The sequence below is a fragment of the Elaeis guineensis genome, chromosome 10 (genome assembly GCF_000442705.2).
Source record: "Elaeis guineensis isolate ETL-2024a chromosome 10, EG11, whole genome shotgun sequence".
Taxonomy (NCBI): Eukaryota; Viridiplantae; Streptophyta; class Magnoliopsida; order Arecales; family Arecaceae; genus Elaeis; species Elaeis guineensis.
Window position 1 is genome coordinate 21,588,178 of NC_026002.2, and position 20,413 is coordinate 21,608,590.

The 20,413-nt window shown below is 39.4% G+C and overlaps 1 protein-coding gene and 1 pseudogene across 1 annotated transcript; both read right to left on the reverse strand.

The window, feature by feature from the left end:
* Nucleotides 1-2,284: 2,284 nt before the first annotated feature.
* LOC105059964 (uncharacterized) lies at nucleotides 2,285-10,896 on the reverse strand (annotated as a pseudogene).
* Nucleotides 10,897-10,954: 58 nt separating this feature from the next.
* Nucleotides 10,955-14,718, reverse strand: LOC140850755 (putative disease resistance RPP13-like protein 1). Its single transcript, XM_073244911.1, has 2 exons — nucleotides 11,244-14,718; nucleotides 10,955-11,084 (listed from the first exon to the last, which is right to left on the reverse strand). Exon 1 carries the CDS (start codon nucleotides 14,451-14,453, stop codon nucleotides 11,244-11,246), a length of 3,210 nt encoding a protein of 1,069 aa, XP_073101012.1. The 5' UTR covers nucleotides 14,454-14,718; the 3' UTR covers nucleotides 10,955-11,084.
* Nucleotides 14,719-20,413: the final 5,695 nt, after the last annotated feature.

The window sequence follows — 20,413 nt, forward strand, 5'->3', positions numbered from 1 at the left end:
CCTAGCTAAATACAAAGGTCATGAATATCTTATATTATTATTTAGATACTAACGAATTTAATAGAATTTTTATATACACATCCACTAAAGAGATTTAAGATAGGCTAGAGATTATCCATGAAGATACCAATCAAGTTAAGGAGTTCAAAATTAATATGCTTGTTTATTAGTATGGACTATTTAAGATAAAATAAAATATATATATAATCATAATTTTTACTAGATTTATTGACATTATAAATAGTTTAAAAAATCTTGCAAGTCTTACACTAATAGTGAGCTTATTCATAAAATTTTCAGATATTTGTCAAGAACATGAGAAGTTAAAATAATAGCTATTCAAGAGGCCAAGGATCTTCAAAAGTTGGCCTTTGAAGGAGTTGATCAGTTCATTTATGACCTATGAGTTGAACATAAACTAAAATACAGAAGAGAAGTCAAATTGACACACAAAAAGAAAATTCTTACAAGAGTAAATTATATTAAAAAATAAAAGACAAAAAAATCATTTCTTATTTCTTTTAAAAACTTAAAAAAAAAAATTTGCTCCTTATGTATTTTCCTTCATACACAAAAAAATTTCAATCTTGCATTTAGTGTTGTGACGATCGAAGGTAGTGGGAGATTGAAAAAAATAAAATTATCTCTAGTTCTTCCTAGAATTGAAATGTCAGTTTGTACTTTAGCGATCAAAGCAATTGGGAGGCTTAGTATTTCATTTTCTCATTATTCCTTCAATTATTCAATTTTTTCTTATAATAAGAATGTTTGAATTGTTGTAAGTATAAGTCAAAAGAAACTAAAGACTGGACTTGATTACTATAGCTAGGAAAGGGTTTTGACACAGCTACCATGTGAATACTCATAATGTTAGAAGGAGATTCATGTTATTTGCATATTAATATTTTTTTGTTTAGACATCCTGTTATTTTACTTTGATCTTGAGTTTTTTATTTCATAAATATAAATATTACCTTTATATTTATAGTTTCCATTCTATAAATCTAGAAGTTAAATAATATATATAGATCTATTTAATATTTAACTAGATTTATTAATAAAATAGATTATTATATTTAAAGAAATAAATAAATATTAAATATCAATATTTAGTTAAATTTTCATTTAATACTTAAATAAATAAATAATATTTATACATACATATTTATTTAATATTTACATTTATATGAGCATTAAATATTGAATTGATTATAAATATTTAATAATTAATATTCAAAGAAGTTTATTCAATATTCAAATTTTATATCAAGAATATTTAATATTTATGAAAAATAATTCACGATGTATAAAAAGGGAAAATGATACCACGAGTAAATTAGTGCCAAAAAGAGTCATGCATGAGTTATTTACATTGAAAAAAGGAAGTCAGAAAAAATTCTATTCCTTATTTCTTTTGGAAACTCAAAACAAAGAAAAATTTGACTAATTATTTATTTTCTTTCATATATATTAAAAATTGAGTTTACATTAGTGTCACGACAATCAAATGTTGTAGGAGACTAAAAAAAAGAATTTTGTCTTTATTCCTTCCTACAACAGCTAGATGACCGTATGCAGGCGATCGAAGTGATTGGGATGGTTAGCCATATAGTTTTTCTATCATTTCTCTCATTATCCATTTTTTTTCTCATAATAGGAATATTTGAAGTACCACAGATATAGACTGAAAATAACTAAAAATTGGAACTCGATAACTTCAGTTAGGAGCGGGTTTTACTACGGATACTGTGTAAATGCTCATAATATTAATGGAGGTTCCTAGTATTTATATATTAATATTTTGTTATTTAGACATTTTGTTATTTTATCTTGATCTTAAACTTTTTTAGTTCATAAATATAAATGTCCTTCAAACTTAGTATTTTCTCTTTCTCTTTTTCTTGACGCCAGGATCCATTAAGAAAAGAGAGATCTGGTCCAAATTTTTTGGGCTCTTTAGTCACCGACTAAGCTTTCAAGACCCATTAAAGAGAGCTTGCGCTATTATTACTCCTAGAAAGAGAACTATTCCTGTTGGTCAAGAACACTGGAAATTCTCTTTATGGTCCAAATTTGCATCTTCCTTCCCCTGAACATATCCCATTTATCATGTTATGTCCAAGTTACGTACATTTCACTCAATTACTAAGCTAAACAATCTTTTCGTTGACCATTTCTTTTTTTAAGAAAAAGAGTCAATTTTTTATTCACGGATATCACCCAGTTGTTTGTTTTCATGTAAGTTTGTGCTGGTTCTTGTATTCCAGTTGCTAAGATGGACTTAGATCAGGAAATATATATTAAGAATCCAAAAAAAAAAACATTGAGAATGTGACCGTACATAAGCATGCTTCAACAGCCTGAAGCATCGAAAGTTGGATACAAAGCAGTGCTTCTTTAAACAAAATATTGTGTGATTGTAGAATTTGAGTGCCTTCAGTGGGATAGGAATGGTAGGAATCTGGGACATGGATGGCTAAATTCAGTTACAATGGATAAAACACACCGAACTAATTGGTTCGAGCTGCTGGATCTCACAGGCTCCATCTGTGGTTTTGGGTTAATCATTCAAGATCATCACTTGATGGATCTCTATCATTATTCTGCTCATCATCTTCCATCTCACAATCCATCACTTGCCGTAGTAGATTTTCATCATCAATAAATTCTTCATTATCTGTTTCACTATAATCGCTGTTGACACACTGCAAAGAAATACAAGAAAAGGAGCAGTTGGTGTAATTCTTATTCTTCAGAAGATAGATGTTAGTTTAACTGATTTAACTGGTGCAGAATAACAAATTGACAATCAGTGATTGTAGTGAAGCTGAGACTGGGAAATTTTACCTGGATGCTTTGGATGTGATGTCTTTCTCACCACACCTTCAATCTCGGTCGCCGAGCAATTTCCATGAGTTGGGGAATGGATGGAAGCCATTCATCTGGTGAGAACTTGAATTCGTAAGGCCTGTAGAAAGGTTATTCAAGCCTGCCACCTTTCTGAGCCTAGGGCAATTCAATATCTGCAGCTCCTTGAATGAAGATATGTTCTGATGCAGAGGTCGAAGGGGTCTTAGATTCTTGCAGCCGTCAACTACTAGTGACTCAAGTGAGGTTGGCAACTGCTCATTTGGCAAGACCTGGAGCTCACAACAGTCACATATAATTAACCAAGTTCTGGAGATATGTAAGGTGGTGCAGGCCCACCACCAATTTCAGCTCCTTGCAGTCCTTTATTGTCAACCTCTTAAGCACAGAGAGGTTCTGGTGCAGGCAAAGGAATCTGGAGACTTACAGAAAACAAGTATCAAAAATTGAAGTGATCATGATGGTCACTGGTATGTTTGAGAATCCAGCACAAAACAGTCCTTTGCACAAAGATGTTCAAGATTGGTAAAATTGCCAACCCAATGGTTTCTGATCTCATTGATGTTTGATACAGTCAGAATGTCAGCAAATCAAATATGGTCTTGCGGTAAAATGGAACTTAGTTTGAAAGCCTTTAATCAAACAAATTATGGAATAATGAACAATTGTACAGCATTTTGGAATAATAGTTTGAACCAACTTAAGATGGAATGCACCTGAGTGTACATGATATCTTGTCTATTGCATCACTCCCTACATCTTGGGGCAATCAACGATCTCCACATCATAAGGCATTGGTGAAAAATAATACTTGGGTGCAATCTGGAGTTTGGTACATCGTGCTATATGTAGCCTCCTTAGACAGGTAAAATTTCACAATCCCGCTAATGATGCAAGCTGCATGCAAACCCTAATATCCACAGTTTCAAGATTGGGTGGCAATGGTATCTCTGGTGAGAGATGGAGCTGAGGACAGTTGCATATCTCCAACCTTCATAGAGAATCGAGTTTATACAACCCACAATGATGTGATGTACGTGCAATCCTTGATATAGACAGGTTCAAGCTTGGAAGGCAATGATTTCTCTGGCAAGACATGAAGTTGAGGGCAATTGCTTATCTCCAATACTCTAAGGGAGTTCAGATTGTCTAATGAGAGGGACTGTAGCTTTTCATATCCAGTTATAGGGATTTCTTGGAGAGATTCAGAGAAGGAATGATCCCCTGCCTATCTGGGATGGTTGCTTAGCACCATGATACCCTTTTATATGCAGCTCCATGAGGTTGCTGGATCCTTGCATTATCAAAATGAGTTTTTTTTTTTTTTTTTATCACATCTCGTGTCTCAGCTACAGCTACTAGAAAAGATTTGGGCTGATTTCTAAGGCCGAATATTTAGTAGTTTGAGAGTTTGAGCAGATGCAGAAAAGAATTTAAGAGTACTCCTTTGCTTAGGAAAAAAATAGTAGTATTCTTGATGCATTAGGTCCTATTAGATAACTTATTGAATGGTCAAGCTGAAGTTAAAATTATGAAATACCTAGAAGGGCTATAAGTTGTTTCTTTTGTGTCCATCAACATTGGGCAAATCTTGCTAAATCCACATATCTTTGAAAAAAAGGAATTTTGCTTTTGGAAATTGTTCCAAAAGTAAACTTGAAATCTGATATGCAACTGTGGCAGTAGCTTCATAGCATCTATGTAACTAAGGATGAGTAATGCATCTCATCATGTTATAGGAAGAATAATGTTTTGCTATACATCTTGCATGCTCATAAGAGAAGCAAAATAATCACATTACGTCCTACAGAGAACATAATTATTTTACTGAATGGGGTTTAGATTGGACAACATTCATCCATGTCATTCTTCGTAGAATGTAATTGTTGATGCATCTTTTTCCAATGCAATGTTGGTATCTTTCTATTTTGTTTTTCACGGATGTCAGAGAGGGTAGTAGTCCTTGGTATCAATCTTGATTTCCTGTTTCGGTCTAAGTTCTTTCCATTCTTAAGGAATCTCAAAGAGCGGCTTTATACTTACATTAGTGTTGCGGCTAACTCCCTGTCGTCTGTTGCCAGTGAAAAATACGTACAAAACAACGTCCTCACAAATCAGAGTTGTATCTGACGGGGACCCTCCGATGCCTAAGTCAGAGAGGGAATTGGTGAACAGTAAATTTGAATGAGTAGAGTAGCAGAGCTTTGGCTCAGAATTGCCTCTCCGGTGTTGTTCACTTACTCTCCTTTTATAGATGATTCTGATGTAACCGTCAAGCACGTGATCTCGCTTTTTATGGTACTAAATTATCGGGCCATTATTGTGGAGTTAGTGGGTCGTTAATTTTCACTAATTGCCATGACAAGTAGTTGATAACCGTTTACAACGGTTAGGATGTGTTGGACAGATAAGTCGACTGTAGGTCGGTTGGTAGCAGTAAGTCAGTAGAAGATCCGAATGACCATCAGCTGGTAACTCTGATATGCCGATAGTCTTCGATCGGAGGTTGATCAAGTCACTTGTTGTTGGTCGATAATAGCCGACTGTCGGTTGGTTGACCAACTATGAGTCGGCGTAGCGTGCTTGTGCGACCGATGTATAGTCGGAGTTGGGGTTCGGCTGACTTACCCTAACAGTTAACATGAATGTAAGACAAGGCTCATATCCACCAACTATAAATCTGGTATGCTAATGCTAGGGAAAAAGGATCAACGCACACACATAACAAGTTGACACCTAGAATGTCACTCATCCTAAGACCGATGATAAGATTAACACTTATCTAGCGTATATATACTTGCTGACATGTGTTAACAAATTTTGATAGGTTCTATATTCGTAGCATTGGTTATTGTATGTATCTGGGCAAGCCCATGTCAGAATCATCATAATCATCAAGCCCTTTTCCAATTATTTCAGGTCAGCTTTATGAATCCTCATTCATCAAGTGATCTTGTTTAGCTACCTCTAATATTATTCCAAGTTTCTTCGTATCCTAGCAAACTCATGTATTGCCCATAATTGAGAATCCTTACCATGAATGCATGATGTCTTTAAAGCTAACAGAACTCAACTAAATCAATATATAATATTCCATTATTGATTGGTAGATTCTATCACTTAGCATAAAAACTTGTTGCACAAATTGGATCAGGTGCCAGTGGTCCTTTAAACTACAAATAGTTCATCATGGATGGGTTCAAAAGAATGCTTAAAATTTATGACCTTTATATGAGCATGTAAAAATCAAGATGCATGCATGCACTTGTATATATGTGCCCCATGATCCAAAAAAAAAAAAAAACAAAAAAAAAAAGAGAAAAAGAAAAAGAAAAAGAGATTGCCTGTCTTAGTATCGATTTGCAAGCTCTTTAAAACACAGCAGGTATCAATCAGAAGCAATAGGTCTTTTTTATAAACCTTAATTTTGAACAAGCACAACCACAGCTTAGGAATTGATGCCAAGATTATTTTTTGAAAAAAATAAAGAAGAATTGATGCCAAGATAATGCCAATAAATAAACAATCAAGTTGGCTAAGAAACTAATTTTTTATTTTTTTCAAGGAAGATGACAACAATCAAACTTGGTGAATCTTGACCAAAGATTTAGATATCGGTGCCCATAACCTTGCCAAACACCTATAGCACAGTATTTTTGTGAGACATGCCAGCATATGTTCAATTCTATATCAAATTAAAAAAGGAATAAAAAACTTAAAATTTTTTTCTTAGCTAAAAAATTAAAAATAGATTTTGTAGGCCTGTGCTGATCCATATCGATGATTCTGCATTGATACGTACCAGAGACTGTGAGCTGCAACCAGAAGGTAGCCCAAGCCATGGGAATTGACACATGTTGCAATCGGGTCATCTAATACTGGAGATGACACCGATTAAAGCATCTGACTGGCTTGCAGTAGGCTCGAATGGCTGAGAATCTGGAAAAGTGATGGCTAAATACTTTTGCTGAGGGCAGATCACAGGGGGCTTAGCTAATGATGGTTGCCATGGCATTGAAGGATCCGGGCCTCTAGTGGATGAAGCATAGTGGAATCATCAATAATAAACCATCATGAAATAAGAGAATGGACAATTATTGTATAGAGGTTCTCGTCGTGATTGTGACCGTTGTTCTTCCATCCGACACTCCATCACCTGTTTCTCTTGTGTTCCATCATCAACGGTTTCTTTGTTCTCTGTGTCCTTCGCAAACACAAATAACAAACAGAGCAGTTGGTGCCGGTACAATTATTAATTTGGCAATTAGCCAAAATGCAAGTGTAACTCATTTACAGGAGAAACAAAATTGCAGACTGATAATCTGCAAATAAAGCTACCTGAAATGTGGAGGATAGAATTTCGTCTTCTATACTCCTTCAATTCGAACATGTGGACGGGTATATAGCAGTAGCCGAGCATCTTGTGAAAGCTGGAATTGAGGGCATTGCTTTATTCTTAAGAACTTTAGAAAGATAAGGTGATTCAGTCCTTGCAACACTACGAATTTAGGGCAATTCACAATCTGCAGCTCCTCAAGTGCATCTCGGTTATTGTGTGTCAACTTTAAAGACTCCAGGTTCTCACAACTATCAACTACCAAGGACTTGAGCGTGTGTGCTAGTAGTACGTCTGGCAGGTATCAAATTGTACAACAGTCCTTTATAACCAAGCGTCGAAGAGATTTGAGACAGGGCCTCTACCACCATTCCACGCACTGTACTGGAAACTTGCAACTCCATATTGTCAGCTCTTCAAGTACGGGTCCAGATATTCTTGGCATTTGCAATTCATAGATGCTTCCGGACAAAAAGCCTTCCATTGGATCCCGATGCTCGATGGGTATCGACAGGGGCGGCTGAAGGATAAAGCCACCGAAGCCTTTGCCTTAGGCCCCCACTCCCAGAAGACCCCCCGCTCGCACGCATCCGGCATCGCGGTCCAGCCTCCGCCTCCCGCCTCCGACGTCCCGGTCCAGGCGTCCAGCCTCTGCCTCCGACATCCCGGTCCACCCCCCGACCTCCACCGGTAAGTTTCTTCATTTTTTTTTATTTTTCGACACTCCTCCTCCAGCCTCCGCCTCCGGCGTTCCGGTCCACCCTCCGGTCTCAACCGGTAAATTTCTTCATTTTTTTTTGTTTTTCGACACTCCCCCTCCGCCCCGATTGTGCGCCGGGCCGACGGTCCGTCGGTCCGCCTTCGTTTCTCGAAAATCGGAGTCCGGAAGAAGGCCCTTTCCCGATCCCGCCTTCGTTTTTAGCTTTAGGCCTCCAAAGATGTTGAGCCGCTCCTGGGTATCGATAGATCAAACTCATGCTCTATCCTCTCCCATGTGTTTGATATAATCGTCATCTTGTTGCCTGAAACGACCTGATACATTGGCCAAAGAGAAATCAGAGAACTGTTGGTTCAGGAGATCGATACATAAGCTTTAAACAATACAACCAGAGAATGTACGATCGCATAAGTCTCTTGAGCCACCAATTGGAGCACTTCAAATTTAGGATGGAAGGTACCTTAATGAAGTCGCATCTCTGTGTTCGGCACCAATTGACCAATCCAGGGCAGTCAACAAAAGTTGCTAAACAATGCACAGATGAAAGCTGATTTTCTGCCACGATCTGTAGTTTGGGACAATTTTTTATCCTTAACTTCCTGAGAGATGTAAGATTTTTCATCCCCGGCAATGATGTCAGCTGTTGGCACTTCCCTATCGACAGCATTTCAAGTGTGGATGGCAATCCTTCCGCTGTTAAGAGATGGAGTTGAGGACAATCATATATCGTCAGATATTTAAGCAAGTGGAGATTATGCGACCTTACTATGGATGTGAGCTGTCGGCAATTCAAAATGTTCACTCTCTCAAGCACGGGTTGTGGCATGGGTTCATCCAATTTTCCAAGAGAGTCATGAATGTATAGAGGAAGGGACCTTATGTTTTTACACCCAGATATACTGATTTCTTGAAGTGATGCAAAGGAGAGGGGATTTCCCACCCATTTTGGAAACCTGGAACCACCATACCCGACTATATAAAAATTCTGAGGTTGGCGTGAGGTTGGAGGTACTCGAGCATGGCTTCCTCCCTTTTTTCATCAACTGGGACCTCTTTATTTTTTTCTGGACTGGCTTCTATACGTAGGGCATCACTAAAAGAAACCATTCCATGCTAGAGACAAGCGCTCTAGTGCATGCTTACACTTAAGATTGGCATCCCTGGCATCCTCAATGTTGACCAAGTTCCTGAGCCCTGAGATGACAATAGTTCCTTGGATGTGCAAGTCCTTCAACAATGCCATCCGACCCCGCACAATCTCACATCCACGCAAGCTCCAAAGGATTGTTAGTTTCTCGATCCCTCCTGGCAGGAAGCGAATCCCAGTACCAGCAGTATTGAGGAAGCGGAGGTTAGTAAGGCTTCCTATGCCACCAGGTAACTCCACAAGATTCTCACATAACCCAATATCCAATATCTGCATGTTGGGGAGCTGATGAATTTATGCATTGTATATGCATCTCATGACCAAAAAAAACAGGTTGCTTATGTTGCCATCCATATGCAAGCTATAAAGCACAGCAAGTAGCAATATTTCTCAGGAGGCACAACCACAACAGTGGAAAAGCATACCTAAAGATTCTTCTGGCCTGAACCCATTGTTTTAGTGTTGACCATTTACAAAACCACTCCTTTTGCAGGTGCTTCCAGTTAAGATCATTTAGGAAATGATGCCAACCTCATTTCCCAAAAAATAAAAAGAACTGATGCCAGGATAATGCCACCAAATAAACTATCAAGTAGGAGAAGAAACTGAATTTTTTAAGATCATTTAGGAAATGATGCCAACACCATTTCCCAAAAAATAAAATGAACTGATACCAGGATAATGCCACCAAATAAACAATCAAGTAGGATAAGAAACTGAATTTTTGAATTAACAGATCGTACATTCAAGGATGATGACAGCAATCAATTAATGTTGACCAAAGATACCCATGCCAAACACCTGCTAGCATGGTATGTGTGTGTTCCATGCTGGCACATATTCAATGTTGTATCGAAGCAAAAAAATAAAAAACTTAAAGTTTTTTCCTAGTTAAAAAAACATCAATAATAGATTCATTAAGCCTGTGCTGATCCATACCGATGGTTATACATTGATATGTACCGGAGACTATGAGCTGCAACAAGGAAGCCCAAGCTGTTGGAGACCCATATTGCAATCATCCGCAGCATCAAATATTCAAGATAGAGCACTGTTACAATGTTTAATCATCACACAATTCATCACTTGTTTCTCCTGCATTCCATCGTCAATTGTTTCTTGGTGCTCTGCCTCCTCTGCAAAGATACAAAAACAATAGTAAAGTTATTAAGTTGGCCAATAGCCAACATGCAAGTATAACTCGTTTAAAAGAGAATCAAAATTGCTTACCGACATTCAGCAATTAAAGTTGCCTGAATGTGCAGGATAGATCTTCTTTTGCAATATTCGGCATGTGAAATAAGAAATGGAAGCCAATCATCTTTCGAAAGTGATAGCTGAGGGCATTGCTTTATTATTAAGAATTTAGGGGAAAAAAGGGCAATTCATCGAAAGGTTCGCCATCTCGGTGCTGGAACCCATATCAGTAAAATTATACTATAGTGTCGGTATGCGGTATGGTGTGGTATGCTTGTGTCAATACAGGCCGGTTCGGCATACCAATACAGTGCTAATTTGGTGTGCCCCATACCACCCAGTACGGGGCGGTTCAGTGAACATTGATTCATCTCTTTTGCCATTGTGAGGTTAGGACAATTCCCAATCTGCAGCTCCTCAAGTGCATCTCGATTCCATTGCGGCAATGGTAAAGACCTTAGGTTCTCACAACTATCAACTACCAAGGACTTGAGAGTGGATGGAAGCAGTTCATCTGGCAGGAGTTGGATTCCAGGTCAGTCATCGATAACCGATTTGGAGAGATCTGAGTTTGGGTAGGCACCCTACTGGTGGGATGTGCATGCAACTCCATATTGTCAACTCCTCTAGTTAGAGAATTATTATCGAAAAGGAATTCCAAGGATTTTTGAAAAACAGACGGGATATAGTCTGTTGCAATTCATCTATGCTAGTACACAACCCAAAGCAGTTCTTTGAATGCAGATGCTCAGGGGATATCAAATCATCAAACCCATGCATTATGTTCTCCCATATGTTCGGTATCATCAGCTTGTTGCCTGAAACGATCGACCTGGTACATCAGCAAAAGAGAGTCAGAGAACTCTGTTGGCGCTTGAGTTCGATACAGAAGCTTTAAACATTCAATCTTTGAACATATTATTATGCAAGTCTCAGAGTAATCAATTGAAGCACTTCAAATTTAAAATGGAGGGTACCTAAGTGCGGTTGATTTTTTGTATTTGGCACCAGTTGACCAATCCAGGGCAGTCAATAACTTTCACATGGCGAGGCATAGATGAGAGCTGATCTTCTGTCATGATCTGAAGTTTGGGACAATTATATATATTTAATATGCTGAGAGAAGTAAGGTTTTGCATCCCCGACAACGATGGCAACTGTTGGCACTCCCCTATTGACAACATTTCAAGTGTGGATGGCAGTCCTTCCTCTGATAAGAGAGAGAGTTGAGGACAATCGTATATCGTCAGATATTTAAGCGAGGGGAGATTATGCAACCCTACTATGGATGTGAGCTGTCGGCAACTCAAAATGTGCACTCTCTCAAGCACGGATTGTGGCATGGGTTCATCCAATTTTCCAAGAGAGTCACGAATGTATAAAGGAAGGGACCTTATGTTTTCACATCCATTTATACTGATTTCTTTCAATGATGCGCAGGAGAAAGGATTTCCCACCCATTTTGGAAACTTGGAACCAGCATACCCTACTATATGCAACATTTTGAGGTTGGCGTGAGGTTGGAGGTACTCGAGCATGGCTTCCTCCCTTCGCTCATCAGCTGGGACATCCTTATTTTCCTCTGAACTAACTTCTATATCTAGGTTGTCAAGAAACGAAATAAAGCTGATATCATGTTGCCCATTCCATGCTAGAGACAGGTGCTCAAGTCTATGCTTACATTTAAGACCAGCATCCCTGGCATCCTCTATGCTGACTAAGTTTCTGAGCCCTGAGATTAGGAGAGTTCCTTGGAGGTTTACCAAGTCCTTCAGCACTCTTATCGCACCCTGTGCTTCATGACGTCCGAGCAAACTCTGAAGATTTGTTAGTTTATCGATTCCAATTGGCAGGCGGTTAATTCCAGTGCCATCGGTACCAAGGAGACGGAGGTTGGTAAGGCTTCCTATGCCACTGGGTAACTCTACAAGATTCTTGCATGACCCAACATCCAACATCTGCAGGTTGCGGAGCTGACAAATGGATCCAGGCAGCCTTTCAATAGCATTTGACCGTAGCTCAAAAAATAGTAGGTTACTAAGCTGACCTAGGCCATCTGGTAACTTTGCAAGAACATCACTATGAAGTATCAATGTCTGTAGGTGGCAAAGGAGGCTTACTGATTTAGGGAGCATATTAATAACATTTGACCGTAGCTCAAAGTATCGTAGGTTAGTAAGGTTACCTATGCCATCAGGTAACTCTGTAAGGTGACCTCTATCTGGAATCTTCCCATGTTCGAGTATCAATGTCTGTAGGTGGTAAAGACGGCATACTGGTATAGGGAGAGACTGAATATTTTGGAACCGGATATGTAAGTAGCGTAGGTGGTTCTGGTTACTGACTAAACATTTCAACACATGATGGCTTTCCCCAAAAACTTCTAGAGTCCGTAAACATCTTGTCATCCAATGACGCCATAGAAATGATATTACTGGGGTTAGCCTTCCGCTGTCAGGATCCTTTTGCACCAAGGTTCGCAGGGCCCTAAGATTATACAAGCGCACTGCTTTCACCAATTCCACTTCACCTTGCATGTATAAATGGAGAACCCCGTTGGGGAAATCAGGTTGCTTCTTATCCACAACTGCGCAGCACTCATTTCCTGCAATAGATTTCGCAAGATCATGTATCATATCGTGCATCTTAAAACTATCATCCGAATCAAGGAACGATCTTCTTGTTAATATACAAGAACGTCTTTGAATTTTTTGACAAGAATCAAAGAACGATCTTCTTTGTAAGTCATTGAAATATTCCCTGCCAATCTCTTCCATTCTTCTTCTACCTCTAACTGCGATGTAGCCTTGTGCCATCCACAATCTGACAAGAACAGCTTTGTCAAACTGATAACCCTTGGGAAACATGGAACAATAAACGAAACAAGGTTTTAGATGTGCTGGCATGCGAGTATAGCTTAATCTGAGAGCTGCAAAAGTCTCATTATTCTTGTCTACTTCCCATAGATCACTTTGCAAGACATCCTTCCAACTATTTTCATCTGTCATGTATCTTAGAAGGCTTCCTATTGTCTTCACAGCCAATGGTAAACCGGAACACTTCTCCACAATCTGCTTGCCAGCATCTGTCAACTGTGATTGTTCTTCAGAGTCTCGACCATCAAATGCGTAGTGCTTGAACAATAACCAAGATTCGTCTTCAGATAAGTAGCCAGGATGATAAGGATGCACCGTCTGCATGATCTCGGCAACCGAATCATTCCTACAGGTCACAATAATTCTTACTGTTCCTGCACCAAGTACAAGAGGTCTTCTTAAGGACTCCCAAAGGCTTCGTTGCTCATTCCAGACATCGTCTAACACGAGCAACACTTTCTTCCCCTTCACCTTTGCCTCGAGAGTATTTTGAAGTGTGCTTAGTAGTGTAAGATCACATGATTGTTGAGTAATAGACTCAATGATGTCCTTTGTTAGCTTTGTAACGTTGAAATCATCAGATACACAAATCCATCCAGTTAGATCGAAACATTCTTTTACCCTGGAGTCATTGTAAACCAGCTGGGCGATGGTGGTTTTTCCCAGTCCCCCCTTGCCGACAATTGGAATGATAGAGATACCATTTTTCATACCTTCAGAAAACAACAAATCGATTACCTTTTGCTTGTCATGTTCCCTTCCATAAATACTCGACTCTTCCACCATGTGGCTGGTTGGTGCTGGGTACACAGCTTCGCGAACCCGACGCTCTCCATCTTCTTCTCTTAAACGGAGGCATTCCCGATCCTCCGAGATCTCATCGAACCTCTCCCTGATCTCCCTGATTCTATCCCCCATGCCATCCGGAATTGAAACTACCATGGTCGAGGGAGAACCACTTACCTCTTCCTCATCGTCCACTTCCGCTCGCTTCCTCTTCCTGGAAGCTCGGCCTTCCACTTGGGCTCGCAATTCCTCGTAGTAGTACTCGTCCAGCATGTCTTCCGCTTCATAAGCAACTTCTTTAAGCTCCTTCAGCCAGAGATTGATGGCTTTCTCCCGTATCTCTCTCTCCTCCGCGTCATGGAGCACTGCCTGGATCCTCGTCAATGTTCTCTCCAACTTCTTCAAATCTTTCAAGATCTTGCTGCGTGGATCCGATGATGAAGATGGCGAGACTGTCCATCTCTGAAAAGAGCCCAATATTTGGCTGGCTTTTGATAGGATGGAAGAGACGAAAGTGTTCGCCATTGCACAACCTCAGAAACCCCTTGCTCTGATCAAGCACAGCAAACTAGAAAGAACGCTTTGGCTTCCTCCCTGTTTTCTTCATAGCAAAGAGGGACGGGCTCCAAAGTCAACGATGAGAAAGGCAAATTTTGAAAATTTTGAAAAAATTAAAAATTAAAAAAATTTTGAAAAAATTAAAAAAATTCTTTAGAAAATCAGAAAAAAAAGGAAAGCTGTTTTTGTACGTCACGGCCAATCAAGTTATTATAAAAAATTAAAAAAATAAAAGGAAATCAAGGCCACCAAGGAGTGCTGCGTCATCTTGAAATCTTTCAAGGCTTCCTACTGGGTTGAGGATGCTGTTGCCCCCTAAACTCGATGATGGTACATCCGGAGATCTAACAGACGACTGAAAAGTTATAGGCCGCTCGCAACGATCAATGGACCTACAAAAAAAAAAAAAAAAAAAGGTTAACTCATCGATGTGAGGGACCTTCGGTTCTTAAGTCAGTTAAAATTTAAAAAATGATAAGAAGAAAAAAAAAATAATGATCGAATTTTTACTTTTTGAAATTGAACTTATCTCAACGTTCCTTTATTATCTTTTTATATAAAGATGAAGTTTGTAGGTCAGAATCATATAGATCATCAAAATCTATTAGACTACGATCTGACACATCGTTAGGATAGAAAATCCTCCCACTAATCTATGTATCAAGATTGTTAGTCATGAGTGTCAGTTGTAGGAAGTGGGTGCCAGTTGCAGATCGTGCCCACATTCCGAAAGTTATTGGAAGATCTCAAAAATCATATATCTATATGGCCAAATATGCCAATGACTCGAGGTCGAGGCCTGGATGTATTGGCGCCCGTTCATCGAGCTTCATTTCTTGTCCTCGGTCAGATCCCAACCTCGGGGTTAGTAAATACTGATGTGGAGGATGGATAGAAACCGACTACATGAAGTTACCCCACCCTAGTTCCTTGGATCTCTCATTGGTGCTTGAGATAGTCTTGTCAGATTGTCAGTAAATGCTTGGTTGCAATTCGAGGAGGGGCAATTGGATCGAAAAATGGATAACCTCCACAATACTTACCTCCCACTCCTGATTCTGAAACAATTTCACGACTTCGAGCGAAGGGAGTAGTTGGTCCCATAGTGGGTCATCGGTTACCAATCCGACCTTTCTCCTTGGAGTATTTATTCCACGGTGTCTAGTAGAGAAAATCTTGGGACTTCATTCATGCATCGTTTCGCTATTTTCGCCGCAATTATAAAGGATGGAGAGTTCGAGGCAGCACGATGTAATGGCTTGAAAAAGGAGATCTCGGATTACGTCCAGTCTCATCAGAGTCTGTCACATGTCGGACGTTGGTAGGCCATGTGTTGCACCTCATGCATCGATCCAGGTAGTTCATCTCGAAGGCCTTGCGATGGAGGATTATGCAATTTGGTGGCCATGATGCATGTAATCTTTAATGCTTGCAGTCTTCAAAAATGATATTTTGCCGAAAAAAGAGCCTGGGGCACTTTTCCTTGGAAGGCGCAACTTTTAGAGCCATTGGGGTTATGATATTTGGTACACGGCCTGGATGGTGAAGAGGTGCATCTCCACCCCTGTAAATGGAGGGAAGGAGCTGCAGTTTGTGGTCAAGTCCATTTCCCTCAATCTTCATGATGTTATCACCATGGGCTTCTACCAAGGGTCTAACAGTCGTCGGCATCCACCTTTCCATGGAAGAGTTCTCTCACCCTCTGGCTAGCTGCAGGGTGTCTAAAAAGGGCACATTTATAAATATTTCAATTTGACATGGGAGATATTGAAAAATATCACCACTCCGATCATGAAACTATGACCGACACCGACCTGAAGAAGCCGTTGAGGTTCAATCATTCCAGCTAGGGCCAGTTGTTGATTTTCTTATTGTTAAAATTCCATCTCCCTTGTATAGGTTTGGTCAAGGGTGCAACAGCTCGTGTCAACCATTGGTCCAGACGTGGAGCAAGCAACTGCTTAAGGGGTCATCTCAACATGGGACCCTTCTGGAAGGCTCGGGGCTTTTCATTGGGGCTGTCAATCTCCCCCTAAGCAGGATTTCTAGTCCTTTGAAAGGAATATCCAGGAGATGGACGTGTCTCCGAGGGAGAAGCCGACTATGTCATCCCCAATATCCTTTGGCATAGACCAATGATTGCCAAGAGAGTTTTTTCAAAATGGATGTGGTCGGGGCCTTCATTAAACAAATCTATCTTGCAGTCAAACCCATGCTCTAGGATATTAACCGAACATATATATTTTTGTTTTCCCTCCTGTTGTAATGAAACAAATTTGTAACATGCTTTCTTTGAATGGAATGAAATGAATTTCTTTACCATCTTATGTGTTGAACAATCTCAATCTTTGAGATCAACTATTCGTTTGTCTTATCTAGTCATCAGCTCAGTGAATTGATCGAGCTAATGGTGAAGTAGGAATTCTCGGTTCATATCTAGGTCTGAGGGCATTATATCCTAAGTCACAGCATCCAAGGTCGGTTCTAAATCGGTCCTTGGCAACAAATTTTGCCTTCACCAAGTTAGTGACATCATTTTTCCCTAGCTGTCAATGTGTGCTTGGGAGGACACCGATGAGGGCTTGTCCGAGGTCAATGTGAGATCATTTTATGACAATATTTTTGCATGTCATTATTGTCATCCTTGGCCTCCCCTCGACTCATTTGAGGGCGGAGAGCACCAGTTAGCCATATCGAGGGATCTCTAGAGGATTAGTCTCTTTGTCGTTATCCTCAGCCTCTACTCGATCCATTCGAGGACAAGAAGCATTAATTGGATAGGTCTCAAGAATTCTTCTCGAGGTCCATTTGAGGAGAATTTCCTTTGGTATCTATCCAGGGTCGAGGATCTGAGTAATTACCCCAACGCCCAAGATGATCTCGCCATCTCGATTGAGAAGAGTAATCTCTGACGAGATGTCTTTTCAATTGTCTAGCATTTATTGTTATCTCCGATAGGAGTGCCTAGCATTTCGCTATTTTGTGAGACATGCAACAATAATAATGAGTGGAACGAAGCATCATATCACCTTTACTTTGGCCAATTCGGTGATATGTAGGATTGCTCTTGAGTCAACTGCAATCTTCCACGTGTCGGAATATTGTTAGGACGGACCATTCCCATGGATTTATCTCATGTGGCATCATCACAAAATAGGTGTGGTGAAAAGTCAAAAGATCCATCGATGTTGGTTTGCATGTGTCAACATCGACAGAGAAGAAGAAAATCAGGGTTTCAACCATAGCCGCTCGAAAAGAGTATATATAGCAATCTCCCTTCTTCCTTCTTACTCTTTTCCTTTCCATTGCAGTCAAGAGAGAGAGCCTTCCGTTCCTCCATTTCTTTCGGTCTTGTCATTCCGCCAGCCTTTTTTTGGTTGTTCTTACAACTTCCAAAGGGTATTTTCTCCTTCCCCCATTCTTTTTCATTTTTATACTTCTCTTTTGTGGTTTCCCCTTTATTTTTCTATTGTCCTTGTTTCTTGCCTTTTGGCTCCATTTTCCTTTCTTTTTCATTTTTTTTTCTTTCATTCGAATGTCGAGCCCTGAAAATGGGTCTGAAGGAGAAAGCTACCTAAGGAATCAGGCCTCTCAATCTTTTCACCATCAGGAGATACCTGAGAATTTTCCTTGATCATCTACCGAAGTGGTTTTTTCATCCCATCACGGGCATTATCCGGCTCAATGATCGAAGAATCCAATCTTGGAGTATTCCCGAGTCCAGGAAGTGAAGAGTCTACATTAACTGACGCCAATTTGGAATGACTTTGGAATCAGTATCATATCTCAGGTTGGTATTAGTTGTCATCCCAGGTCCAGAAGGTCGGATGACCCTCGCTCGAGAGGGTTGCATTGGTATTTATGAGGAATTTCTTCGATTTGGACTCTATTTTCCTCTTCACCCATTCATTTGTAACATATTTGATTTTTTTTCGGATCATTCCCACTCAGCTTGCTCCAAATTCTATTCGAATTCTTTAGTCATTTATGGTCCTTTGCGATATTCTTCACATCCCCCTAAGATTGTCTCTTTTTGAGATTTCTTTATTCTCCAAAAATATTCTCAGGAAAGGGGTTGGTGGTACTTTGATCTCTGTCCCCATTGTCAATTTATTACGAATCTCTCTTCTTCTATCCATAGGTAGAAGAATAGGTTTTTTTTTTTCCGACTGGCCACCTATGGGGTTTCGGTTGGGTTTGGGCCTAGCCCAATCGATCGTTGAATAGGAACAATGTGATCCTAGACGAGGATCGAGAAGATTTTCATCTTTTGCTCAGTGTTGCGATGCCTCCTCAGCATTAGCTGTTAATCAAGTAGAATTTGTATAATACTGGACTGAGTCTGATTAATTCCCTCAGTATAGTTGTGGTTCTTCTTTTTTTTTTTCTTATGGCATCTGTTCTTTTGTGTTATCTAACTAACCTTCTTGCTAGGTTTTGCAGTCATGAGGCCCTCTATTGAGATGATTTGGAATACTACCAAGAAAAGATCATGGTCCTTTCGAGAAGACTCTTCTCGAAGAACTTTAGGCTCAAAGAAGCAGAGGAGCAAGGTCAGGAGCTCCTCAGCATAGAGGGCAACTCCTAAACCAACCAGAGTAGCTTTGCCTCTCCTGATTTCAAGGTCCGAGGCCTCAAGCTTAGCCTCGGCCAATGTCGAGGGTGACCTTGTGGTTGTCACCGTTGGTCACGTTGGTGTAGCCGCACCAGCGCCTACTCCACTAGTTCCTTCAAAGCCAAGCTCATTCCGAGCTCTCGTTCCACTAAAGAAGAAAACTTCTTAAACAAGCTAATTCAAAAGGATTTAAAGAGCAATTATACAAATTTTGGCTTAGAGAAGTTGACCCTAGAATTCCATGAGTCGACCCCTAAATGACCATATTCTAAATAGAGGACTCATATTTTTTGAAGGTTTTAGGAGTTGACCATAGAATTCATGATTCAGCACAACCACATTGGAACAAACTTTCATATTTCAAGAGTCGATCCCAACTCCAACACGAGCCAATCCCATAATGGCCACAATCGACAGATAGACAACCATCAAAATTGTACTTCTTCACAAGTCAACTTGTGGGCCAAATGAGTCGATCCTAGAAAATGATGAGTCACTCTTAAAATATAGGAGTTGACTCCTGTACGACCAACAGTGCAATGCTAGCTAGTTTTTCTGACAGATTCTACGGACATATTTCAACTCTAATGGCTATTTGGCTTCCACAACAATTAGTTTATCCTTTTCGAATAAAATTAAAGGTATTTAACACATGGAATTGAATTGAGAATAAAAAATAATGAAATGAATGCTTCCAGCCCAAAAGTCATTCTTTGAGAGTCCATTCAATTCTTTGAGACAAAGTGAGGAATTAAGAATATTTATTAAGTGAGCAGCCTTGAGTACATTCACAATAATCTTCAAAGATGCCTCTCATTGATTCAAAAGAGAAAGTCCAAGCCTCAAAAAGCTACCAACTTTGACTTCATTGAGCTTCAACAAGTTCTTTTAGTTTTTGAGAATCAACTCATTTATTTCAATTCATCTCGATATTTTTCTATTTTTTATAAGTTTCTAGGGAATAAAACTTGTGGAAAAAGCTTGTTCAAGCCCATAATTAGATATTGTATTAACTAAGTATATGGGAGACTTAGTTGGAAAGATTTTAGTTAATTTTTCTATACAAAACTAACTAGGTTAATTGCGAGCCCAACCAAAATAACCAAGTTGTAATCTAAAGTGATTATAGTAAAATTCCCAAATTGAGATTCTTAGGGAGTGAACATAGGTACTGAGTTTAATACTAAACCACCATAAATTCTTATATATTTGTGATTATTTTTTGCATTTACTTTCTTGCTTTACATTTCATAGCTATTACTATTTTCTTTCACTCTATTCACTTCACTTTCACATTTAAATTGCAATTAAT

What these genes read in the sequence shown, in the direction of transcription:
- LOC140850755 (XM_073244911.1), bottom strand. Translation starts at nt 14,453, where the DNA reads ATGGCGAACACTTTCGTCTCTTCCATCCTATCAAAAGCCAGCCAAATA.